Below are 12,568 nucleotides of genomic sequence, written 5' to 3' on the forward strand. Positions count from 1 at the left end.
ACACAGTGGAAAGTGAGGGAATTAAATTATATGGATATACCGGAAAGGACGGGAGGTGTGTTTGGAAACAGAAGAGGCTTGCTGCAGGAATGAGAGGTTGAATAAGCATGTTTTTAAGGATTTTTTGAAAGACTGCAGAGAAAAGGAAATCAAATGTGGCACAGGGAGGCATTCCATACAGAAGAATCAGCCCTGTATAATCCTGCAGGAGAGAGTTTGGGGTGCGGGTATGAGAAAGGGATAATAACAGACTGCTGGCGAAGCGGCCGGGCAGAAACATATTTACTAATGAGCAAGGGCACAGTTATGGAGCGCTTTGTACATCTGCATGAGAACTTTGGACCAAATCCTAAACAAAACAAAAAGTCCAATATAGGGAGTGACAGATGGACGAGGTTAAAGAGTTGCACATGGGTCTGGCATTATGAACTGTAGTGGCACAATCTTATCACTTTGCACGCCAATAATCAGAGTGTTACAATAATCAAGGCAGGAAACAACGAGAGCATGGGCAAGCGGTTTGGCCGTGTCCAGAGTGAGAAAAGAACAAAAGCGAGAATAACAGGAAAAACACGTTTCGATTTCTACTGAGATCTTTTTCAAGCTTGAAAAAGATATCAGTAGAGATAGAAACATTGCATGTTTTTCCTGTTATTCCAATAGGAAAGTAGCTGTGCTGTTTAAATGTTGAGAAAATGCCTGTTATAAATTGTATTTACAATTACTCTGTCTGTGTTAACATGTTCTTATTTGATATTTCCATGTAGAAGAGTGAAGCTCAGTCATTTGCACAAAAACTTCAGTTAAAGGTACCTTCGATGGAATCTTTATTTAGAAGTCCTGTAAAAGAATCATTGTTCCGCTCTCCATCAAAAGAGTCCCTAGTCCGGAGCGGATCACGCGAGTCACTGAATAGAATAGATGCTGAGAGCCCAGGTGCGTTGTTTGACCCTTCCTCTGACATTGAAAGTGAGGCTGAAGATTCTGGAGGGAACCTGGAGGGACTAAGCAAGGAGCAACTTTTTCACCGGCTTAGAAGAATGGAGAGGAGCTTGGGTAACTACAGAGGAAAATATTCTGAGGTAATGTGTAGTCTTTGTTTACTAAATAAATGGTCTTTTAATAATTATGTATAGCGCCAACAAGTATCAGCATATAGATGGCATGGAAATTCAAAATGGTTACCTAGAGCATTACCAAGAGAGGCATTATAAATGGAAAATAAGAGGACCAACAACAGAGCCTTGGTATTCAGCAACTAAGACGGGCATTGGGGAAAAGGCACAAGCGAAGGAGACACCAAATGAGCATTCATATAGATAGAATGAAAACCAGGAAAGCACATTGTCACAGAGTACAAGGTTGTGGAGGACTTTAGGAAGAATAGAGTGGTCAACAGTATTAAAGGAAACAGAATTGTCGAGGAGATTTAAGAGAGACTAATGATCTTATTAATTACCGTATATACTCGAGTATAAGCCGAGTTTTTCAGCACATTTTTTATGCTGAAAAACCCCAACTCGGATTATACTCGAGTCACTGTCTGTATTATGGCAATTTACATTGCCATAATACAGACAATGGGGCTGTGGGGGCTGCAGAGATCTTACTTACCTCTCCTGCAGCTCCTGTCAGCTCCCTTGTCCTCCGCGGCGGTCCGTTCAGCACCTCGGTCAGCTCCCAGTGTAAATCTCGCGAGAGCCGCAGGGTCATAGTGCGGCTCTCGCGAGACTTACAGTGTAAGCTGACAGAGGGAGCTGACCGGACCGGCGCGGAGGAGAAGGGAGCTGACAGGAGCTGCAGGAGAGGTAAGTGCTCTCCGCCAGCCCCCCTCCCCCCCCCCCCACTGAACTACCAATTCCACTGGACCACCAGGGAAGGAGAGCCCCCCTCCCTGCCATGTATCAAGCAGGGAGGGGGGACGAAAAAAAAAATATAAATAATAATAAAAAATAATTAATAATAATAATAATTAATTAAAATAAAAAATAACAATAAAAAATAATTACTAAATAATAAAAAAAAAATAATAATAAAATTGCCCACCCCCCCACCAAGGCTCTGCAACACACACACACACACACACACACTGCATTCATACACACACACACTGCATTCATACACACACACACTGCATTCATACACACACACACTGCATTCATACACACACTGCACTCATACACACACACTGCACTCATACACACACACTGCACTCATACACACACACTGCACTCATACACACACACTGCACTCATACACACACACTGCACTCATACACACACACTGCACTCATACACACGCTGCACTCATACACACGCTGCACTCATACACACACGCTGCACTCATACACACACACACTGCATTCATTATATACACACACTGTAAATAAATATTCAATTAATATAATTTTTTTAGGATCTAATTTTATTTAGAAATTTACCAGTAGCTGCTGCATTTCCCACCCTAGTCTTATACTCGAGTCAATACGTTTTTTGAGGTAAAATTAGGGGCCTCGGCTTATATTCGGGTCGGCTTATACTCGAGTATATGCGGTAATCAAATTTAGCAGGGCTATTTTACTCACTTAGAAATTGTGGAGAAATGGAAAATCACTGGCAGAATATGAAAAATAAAAACAGAAAACAAAATATAGTGCAGATTGTAATACCACAAGGGTGAGGTGGAAAACTGTTAAAATGGATTGGAGCAATAACATAAGGCTCACTTTTCATTATTATTATTATTAATATTTATATATAACGCCAGCTTATTCTGCATCGCTTTACATTAAAATGGGAATTTAACAAATGAGACAATAATGAAATGTTACAGGAACAATAGGTAAATGAGGACCATGCTCAAACGAGCTTACAGTCTAGAGGAGGTGAGGCATTGAACACAATAGGAAGGGTTTCATGCAGTTGTACATTTAAAGGCAGCACCCCGCTTCACAGGAGATATTCCACTGTCAAGGAGGAAAACAGAAATAAAATAATAGTGCAATATGCTTATTATAGTAAATCAGAGTAAGGTATTACATTGAGCTGTATAAAGAGTTGTGTTCTAAAAAGTGTTGCAGTTACCATGCATACCAGTGGAACCAGCAGACATCGCTTTAGTGATTTGGCCCTTTTCTGTTGTACAACTTTTCAGAGCCGACACTTTTTATACATAGCCCACACTCTGTGTAAAGGAGCAGTAAGACTATATTTTTAGCTACAGAGAAGACAGAGATCTGAGCTATCCTTGCAGAACATGAAGCCGAGCTAGGCCTAGGACATTTTTTATTTTCATTAACTGACCCATAGCAACATGTTTTAAAGAAATCTAACCAGCGTTCTTAAAACTCTCAAAAGGTGCTGACAGCAATAACACATATCTGGCACATACGGGTGCTGTAAATATAGATTCCCAATTATTCTAACAAGTTCTGTCTTGTTAATTGTACATGATATGTTGTGAACAGATTACTCTTTTTACTTGCTTTCCTTTGCATTTTGCAAAATCTCTCACCTCATTTGCAAATATGTTTGCTAAATGTTTGGAAAATACCTTTCGAGTCATAAGAGGTGTAAAGTGGGTCCGATGTTGCACAGTTGCATGCTTTGCCTTATTTTACCTTCGAGCATAACTATTATGGTCATGGGTGGGGTATGCTAAAAAAAAAAAAGTAACACAAAACGCGGGGTTAGGTTTGCATTAGTATTTTCTACAGTTATATGTTAACGCATCAAGTTCATGCTATGAACGGAACACACTATGTTTTATCCTATTATATTACATACTGGTCACAGGATATGCCTGAACCATTGTTTTATTGTTTTATTTGTTGGTGATGCAACATTGGTCCAAACATTTTAAAATGATTGTTATTCCAAGATGAGTGTAGTGTAGTTTTTCCTGTTGCTAATTCACTTCATGTATTTTTTATTTTTTTCAGTTGGTTACAGCGTATAGAACTGTTCAAAGGGACAAAGAAAAGCTGCAGGTGAGTTTATGATAAAAAAGGATTACAAATTTTGGACAGTAGCATAATTTCTTTCTTTCTTTCTTTTTAAAGCTACAATTTCAACTTAAAGGGACGCTATAGTCACCCAGACCACTTCAGGTTTTAACCCTGCACATGCAAACATAACCGTTTCAGGGAAACTGCTCTGTTTACATTGCAGGGTTAAGCCAGCCTCTAGTGGCTGTCTTCCGGATAGCCACTAGAGGCGCATCTGCGACACATTATGCCTCCTACACGCAGAGCGTCTATAGGAAAGCATTGAAAATGCTTTCCTATTGACAGCTTAAATGCACGTGCGGCACTTGCCGCGCATGCGCATTCGGCTCCGCTGACGTCAGCCGCGGAGGAGAGGTCACCATCGCCGGGAGCCCGGCGCTGGAATAAGGTAAGCTGCTGAAGGGGTTTTACCCCCTTCAGTGCCACGGGAGGGGGACCCTGAAAACCACTTTGTTTTCCTGACACTATAGTGATCCTTTAAACATTTATTAGTGTTTTGGTCTTCATGGAGAAAAAGATCCATGTAATGGTTTTATTATCGCCATGTCTTTATTGCTATTCAGAATAATACTTTCTCAGTGGTATGGGAATATGGGGATAAAGCAGCAGCAAGAACGGGCTTCTCTGATGCGCCAAAATTAGTATTGTTTCCTGTGATGGACCGCTGGCACTCTGACCGAGTACCTCCGCCAATCGATACTCCTAGCGCTTGCCGAGGACTCTGAGCACTCCAACCGACACCATCAACACTGCGGACCCCACTTCCAGCGATGCAGATACGCTGGGGTCTCGCCGTCTCTCACCCACCCTGGATCCACGACCAGGATCCAGCTCCCAGTGGGTAAACCTCTCCTAAATCCAGAGAGCATAGCAAGAACACATCAAGCTCTTACAAGAGCTTACTCTGGGGAGTAAGTGATTATAGCAATCCCCAGAGTGTAGGTATCCCTTCCCCCAAGCATGAGCCAAGGCTTCAAGAAAGGTGCAAGTAGGTCTGGTTTATTGAGGGCTACCTGCCCGGTATTTATGCAAGTTTCACCAGGTGGACACTCCCCTAAGGGACCTGATGGAACAATGGGACACATATTGGATATTAGCCAATCACAGACAATACAAACAAAACACTCCCACAGTGACATCACAATCCCTCCTCTCTATCCTGGAGATAATTGGGAAGTAATCAAATAATCTCCCAGGACAGAGGCAAAACTCCATTAACCACGGGGTTAGAAAAAGACATAAAATTACACAATGTTACAATTACTACATAAAACATATACATGCAGTTCAATCACCATGGAGCCAAAGTCTTTTCCATAGTCTTTCGTTACACAAATAGGCTCCATGGCATAGCTATCTGGGGTAGCACTACTCACATACTGAAAGTCCTGAACGCCCCCCGCAGAAATACAAAAATAAACCTTTCTGCAGGGTAAAATACAGCTATCAGCACAGGGGCCATAGTCGGAAGGCAGGAGGCTAGCCAGTAGTCCCCTCCAGGCACAAATGGCGAAGGGCACTTCGTCACACTCCCATTATATTTCTTTTGTTCCACCCCACCCACTATATACCTAATATTGTGGTCTCCCAGGGATAGCTCAGTGTTTTTGTTGTTGTTTTTTTTTTTTTTTGTCTACATGACTAAAGTGAGAAAAGATCAGAGTCAGTCATTATTTTAAGGATTCTCAAAATCCCAGTGTGTTTTCCATTCAACCATCTATCCGTCTATTCCTAAGTTTTGTGGACATACGTATACAATTCATAAAATTCTCATACATGTATTAACAAACCCTTTCCTGCTGTACATGTTGCAGCAAGACAATTTATGAACGTTATATAGAGAATACTTAAAAAATATGTGGAAAATAGTGATTGGGTGAGACCCCAAACCATGAAATTACTGGCAGCTGACATGTCCAATCCCACCTGTTGAGATGGCCTACTGCAGGTTAAAAAGGCCCTTGGCAACCCAAGGGAAAGAAAAATGGAATTCATATGCAGTGCTTTGTGCCGAGATGCAGTACACAGAAACATTTAACAAAATAGCAGAAAATAAAATAAAACCTGCTAGCTGGTTTGTTTGTTAATTCTCTGAAGAAACTGGTTAATGTCCCACAGGCATTTTGTTCTCTAGAGGTAGACATAAGAACCAGTCATTTATAATAAGTAATAATAACATCAATACCCAAGAACACAATACCATAATAACATCAAATCCCAGAAATACCCTCTTGATTAAACAAATAAATATTATCACACAGTTGTGTTAGCATTGGCTTTTCAGATTCTTTATGTTGTTTAAACATAATTGGAATGGCAATCCAAACTGGAAAATCAGGAAAAACGGGTTGGTGTGCTGTGGATGCTTAATTCACATTAAAACAGATTGAAAAGCTAGAGCTAGACTTACTACAATTCCCCATGAACACCTCAAGCATATTCTAATTTTACTGGTTTTCTGGGAATGACCATATAAGGTCCATGGCCATAATAAGGTTTCTGTCTAAGGTTTACTAGTCAAGATGATAATATAAACCTAGTCAGGCTTATTTACTAAAGTAAAAATAACCCACCGGGAAAAAAGTCAACCATGCTTTCGGTTTAGCTACCCTTGCCTTAACCCCTTAAGGACCAAACTTCTGGAATAAAAGGGAATCATGACATGTCACACACGTCATGTGTCCTTAAGGGGTTAAAGGACCACTACAGGCACCCAGACCACTTCAGCTTAATGAAGTTGTGCCAGGCCCCTCTAGGATTAAAACTGCCTGCTATAAACATAGCAATTTCAGAGAAACTGCTATGTTTACAAATGGGTTAATCCAGCCTCTAGTGGCTATTTCATTGACAGCCGCTTGAAGCGCTTCCGCGCTTCTCACTGTGAATTTTACAGTGAGAAGAGTCCAGCGTCCATAGGAAAGCATTGAGAATGCTTTCCTATGGGCTGGCTGAATGCGCGCGTGGCTCTTGCCGCGCATGCGCATTCAGTCAAAGACGGCCAAAGGAGGAGGTGAGTCCCCAGCGCCGAGGGAGCCCGGTGCTGGAGAAAGGCAAGTTTTTAACCCCCTTCCTCTCCATTCAGCCCGGCAGGTGGGGGGACCCTCAGAGCACTAAAAGTTTGTTTGGGGCATTAGAATAGAAATGCTTTTGGACCCATAATAGGGGACTGTTCCTCCTAAATAAGGGCACTTGGGAGGTATGGGATTGGTTGTCTGCTTGACAGCCAGGGGATCTAATAAGGTAAATTTTTTTAAATGTGCCTATTTATTTTGAAATCTTGACTTAAATAAAATGGAAAAAAAGAGGACATACATTTCACACCGTTCCTTTAACATATCCTTACTTCATTACCAGTTTCCTACATACACATATTTACCTCTATAATGTGTCTATTAACATGCTTAAACGACCACTATAGGCACTATAGGCACCCAGACCACTTCAGCTCAATGAAGTGGTCTGGGTGCCAGGTCCATCCAGGGTTAACCCTACCTGCTGTAAACATAGTTTTAGAGAAACTGCTATGTTTACATATGGGTTAATCCGGCCTCTAGTGGCTGTCTCACTGACAGCCGCTAGAGGTGCTTTCGCGCTTCTCACTGTGATTTTTCACAGTGAGAAGATGCTTGCGTCCATAGGAAAGCATTGAGAATGCTTTCCTATGGACTGACTGAATGCATGCGTGGCTCTTGCTGCGCATTCAGCCAATGACGTCGGAAGGGGGAGGAGAGCCCCCAGCGCCGAGGGAGTCCGGCGCTGGAGAAAGGTAAGTGATTTAACCCCTTGCTCTCCCTTCAGCCCGGCGGGAGGGGGGCCATGAGGGTGGGGGGGACCTATTAACACTATAGTGCCAGGAAAACAAGTTTGTTTTCCTGGCACTATAGTGGTCCTTTAACCCCTTAAGGACCAAACTTCTGGAATAAAAGGGAATCATGACATGTCACATGTCATGCGTCCTTAAGGGGTTAAAGTGGAGTTTATGCAGCAAACAGAAATGTGGAAAGTTTGACAAGGAATTTGCTAATTTTAAATCCCAATAGTGGAATTGAATATTTTTTCCTATAATGTGCAATTACTTTATACATTCTCCAAATTGTCTATGCAAAAAACATATTTTTTTATCATTACAGTGTTTTATATTTATTTTTGATAAATGTTCAACATGACATTTTTTTTTCCTTTGCCCTTTTTCAGTCTATTCTCAGTCAGAGCCAGGATAAAGCACTAAGGAGAATTGGAGAGCTGAGAGAGGTAACAGACTAAATATATAGAACAAAAAGTGGTTTGGGTAGTCAAATTGCTGCCTAATTGAATAAGCATGTGCGAGTTGTTAACAGGCTCACAGCATTGCTCTGTGGTGTGAGAAAAGCAGTGTCAGGAAATTGCTGCACGTGGGGAAAGGTCTTTGGATTGCACTGGCTTTTAATGGAAATAAATAGTTTTACTTACTGAGAAAACCAGAGTTGTAGATATGAATTATTTCACTAAAATGTTATTTGTGTTGCATAATCATTTGTGTTAAAAATATGGGAAGCTTTGCTGTTCTACAATAGTGGGCTTCACTATAAGAATGGCACGGGACTGTTATTTATTTGTAGTAGCCGTCATGATTTATATCTTGGTCACATCTATACAACTATGAATTTAGCAAACTTTTTTTTTAACTTTACTTTATGTTGCTTCTTCTATAAATATAGCTATTTAAGGCAAAGATTGTAAAGGTGATGTTTATTATAAATATTTATAGCAGAGCAACAGTCTTGATCTTGTCACCTTCAAACTGTAACACCTTAATAATCTAAAAATGAAAAAACAGTCTGGACCTGATCAAATCCCAGCAATGCTGTTGTAACAAAGCTCAGTGCGCCGGCAATTGCTAAACCCGTCGCAACCCTAATTAACGGATCCTTGGTATCTGGATACATACCCAAACTTTGGAAGACTGCGAGAGTAGTGCCTATCCATAAAAGTGGTGACACTACTTTGGTTTCTAACTATCCCCCAATATCATTGCTCCCGATATTGTCAACAATCTTTAAAGGACCACTCTAGGCACCCAGACCACTTCAGCTTAATGAAGTGGTCTGGGTGCCAGGTCCAGCTAGGGTTAACTAATTGTTTTATAAACATAGCAGTTTCAGATAAACTGCTATGTTTATCAATTAGTTAAGCCTTCCCCTATTTCCTCGAGTGGCTGTCTCACTGACAGCAGCTAGAGGCGCTTCCGTGATTCTCACTGTGAAAATCACAGTGAGAGCACGCAAGCGTCCATCGGAAAGCATTATGAATGCTTTCCTATCTGACCGGCTGAATGCGCGCGCAGCTCTTGCTGCGCGTGCGCATTTAGCCGACGGGGAGGAACGGAGGCGGAGTGGAGGAGGAGAGCTCCCCGCCCAGCGCTGGAAAAAGGTAAGTTTTACCCCTTTTCCCCTTTCCAGAGCCGGGCGGGAGGGGGTCCCTGAGGGTGGGGGCACCCTCAGGGCACTCTAGTGCCAGGAAAACGAGTATGCTTTCCTGGCACTAGAGTGGTCCTTTAAGAAAAATGTATCCATACGCAACTATGTGAGTATTACCAACAATCAAACTATCTGACCCCTGATCAATCGGGCTTTCGCCAGAATCACCCCACTACAACTGCCCTCTTAAAAGTTTGCAATGACATCCAAACTGGCATGGAACAAGGAGACCTAACTGGAGCTATTTTCCTTGATTTTGCAAAGGCCTTTGACAAAGTAGACCACGACATTCTACTGCACAAACTCAAAAACTCAGGTATTGGTGATTATTCGCTAACTTGGTTTCGATCGTATGTGTCGGATTGATCGCAATATGTGTCCATTTCTGACAGCGACTACCTCCCTCTCCCAGTCACTTGTGGTGTTCCCCAAGGTTCCATTCTCGGCCTGCTACTATTTACATTATTTATAAATGATCTGCCTATTGTCTGCAACTCTTCATATTTACACATGTATGCAGACGACACCGTGATCTATGCGAGCAAATCCAATGTATGCAGCTTGAGGCTGTGCTCCAGTTTACAGAGGTAGAAAAGTGGATCGCAAAAAACAAACTCTTCCTAAACACTGACAAAATTGTCACAATGATCTTTGGAACAGTACCTAAATTACACAATCCCACCTATCCATCAAAACAAATTCAAATAGCACACTGACCGCAGTCCACTCTTTCAAATACTTGGGTATGATGTTAGACCCCAATTTATCTTTTGGCCTCCACAAAGAAAAACTTGCATCTTAATTTTATCCAAAACTAGGTGCCCTGTACAGAAACAAATCCTGCCTAAGCCCTACAGTAAAGGGAAAGATTGTACAGCAAATGCTGATGGCAATCATTGATTATGGGGATGTAGTATATGCACCTGCACCGGAATCCCACATTAATAAACTCAATACATTGTATAACTCGTTCTGCCGATTTGTTCTACAATATAATTACAGGACCCACCAGTTTGACATGCTAAAAGAGCTAAATTGGCTGTGGCTGGAATCTAGACGCACCCTTCATCTTTCCAGTCTTGTGTTTAAGAGCTTTTCTGGGAAGCTCCCACCCTACCTGAGCAGAATGCTCTCCTCGGCTGTTCCCACCTCCTATAACCTCTGATCCAATACCAGCACTTTATTTAGCCTACCTCAATACAAAAAGAAAGCAGCCTGATCCTCCTTCTCCTACAGAGCGCCACAATTGTGGAACGACCTCCCGCACAGTTTAAAATCTTCCCCAAGCCTAAAGTATTTTGGAAACCTATAAAATAGATGATTGCTGATGATGAATAAATTATGTATTGATTCACTGATCACTTAAAGGTAGTTGCATCTGTTTTGCTTTTCTGAAGTTTGAAACTCTCTTATCACTACTTGTAATTGACAAACATTCACCCCTTTATGTCTATTTTTTTATGATTTTCCTGCTTCCAGGAACTTCAAATGGATCAACAGGCCAAGAAGCATCTGCAGGAGGAATTTGATGCATCGCTAGAAGAGAAGGATCAGCTTATCAGTGTATTACAGACTCAGGTGAGCATTCAAGCTAATAACAAATTTCTGCATTTAAATAAAATTAATTTAACTAATTTGCACACAGGATGTGATTTTACAAAACTGAACCCATGATCCTTAAACACAATTGCTTTTACATTATGGGTATATGCAGCAGAATTAACTAAATCTTGCTCCCTGTTTATGTGCTGGACTCCTCCCTCTCAGATGGATTTAAATGTGGAAAGCTCTTAGTGCTGCTAGATCCTATTACAACAGCATGATCAAACATCATCTTTCTTTATGGTAACACTTAATAGTTGGCATGATGAGAGAGACATGAATGAGATTTCTGGTTCCAATACAAACAGAAGGAAATGCCACATTGATGAGTCCCCATTGAACTTTGACTTTGCCTTGGTTTCTTATCCCCTAACCCATGCTTTGGTCCAGCATTTCCCAAAATTGGTGTTCTGCTACGATCTGCCCACAGGGACCCGGTCAGTGGCGTAGCCGAGTAATAGCGCGACCGGGGCCCTGTAGTATCGGAGGCTATATCTGCAGAAATGTGAACATGATGTGTAAGTGCTATGTGCTCTCATTTGTATATTCTGCATAATATTTTGATATCTTTCACAGCTGATGTGTACAGAGTGGCTTTTATAAAACGTATGATGATTTGCATTGCACAATAGCATAGTTAGAATCTGTGATCTTGTTTGACAACTAAAGCTGCTCATTTCACTATTTTTTAGGTGACTTTACTTAAGCAGCGATTTGGTAAAGGACTTGCCAGCGCAGAAGTCTCTGAGCCTATTCCTTCACTGGAGTCTAATGTGCAAGCCTCTGTGCAGGAGGTCAGTGCAGGGAATAGTTCCACTGAAGGTCAGTACCAAGAAGCAACGACCAAGTACATGAAAACGCATTATTGAAATCAAATCTTTTTAGAGGAAATAAAACAATAAAAGTCAACCTTAAGGGTAAACATTATGATAACCGGAAAAAACTGTATTATAAAAAATGTGCAGATGACCGTACAAACTATTTTTTTGCCCCTAACTTTTTATTCTTTGTTTATGTTTGTCATGAAAACAGAAGTCAAAATACTTATACCATAACAGTGTAAACATATATTACACCTAGCAAGAAAATAAAGAATGAACTGAAATGATTAAATGACTAACATTATCACAAATGGCCAAAAATATATTCCAACTAGAATTGCAAATTGCTTGATGCATCACCATTCCAAGTAAGGCATCATGGCATTTGAGGTTCTACAGTATCTGGGATAAACCATTTTCCCAGCCCTGATTCCTACCATTCTGTGTAAAATATTATGCAAAGTTAAAGTTTGATTATCCTTTTCCAGTAATAGCAAGTTTATACTGTGGATTTCATCTCGGCATAAAAAATGATCTGCATAATCTCAAAAAGTCAGCAAAAAGTGCACTTTTCATTTCCATGTTATTTTCTTGCATGAGGCTGTAAGAAAAAGTGTTTGTCAAATGTAGGTTCAGGTGCATTGAGTCCAATGTTTTATCCTCTATCTTCAGCTGCATTATGG

General features: G+C 41.0%; 1 protein-coding gene across 3 annotated transcripts in view; it reads left to right on the top strand.

Annotated features, from left to right (window-relative positions):
- GOLGA4 (golgin A4) overlaps window positions 1-12,568 on the top strand; it is a 151,408-nt gene that overhangs the window by 31,717 nt on the left and 107,123 nt on the right. For all 3 annotated transcript variants that reach the window (XM_063452058.1, XM_063452057.1, XM_063452056.1), the window contains 5 exons: window positions 768-1,082; window positions 3,941-3,988; window positions 8,201-8,257; window positions 10,942-11,040; window positions 11,757-11,886. In XM_063452058.1, the coding sequence (XP_063308128.1) occupies window positions 768-1,082; window positions 3,941-3,988; window positions 8,201-8,257; window positions 10,942-11,040; window positions 11,757-11,886 (649 nt within the window). The remainder of the gene's footprint in view (window positions 1-767; window positions 1,083-3,940; window positions 3,989-8,200; window positions 8,258-10,941; window positions 11,041-11,756; window positions 11,887-12,568) is intronic.

The sequence above is a fragment of the Pelobates fuscus genome, chromosome 4, assembly GCF_036172605.1.
Source record: "Pelobates fuscus isolate aPelFus1 chromosome 4, aPelFus1.pri, whole genome shotgun sequence".
Classification (NCBI taxonomy): Eukaryota; Metazoa; Chordata; class Amphibia; order Anura; family Pelobatidae; genus Pelobates; species Pelobates fuscus.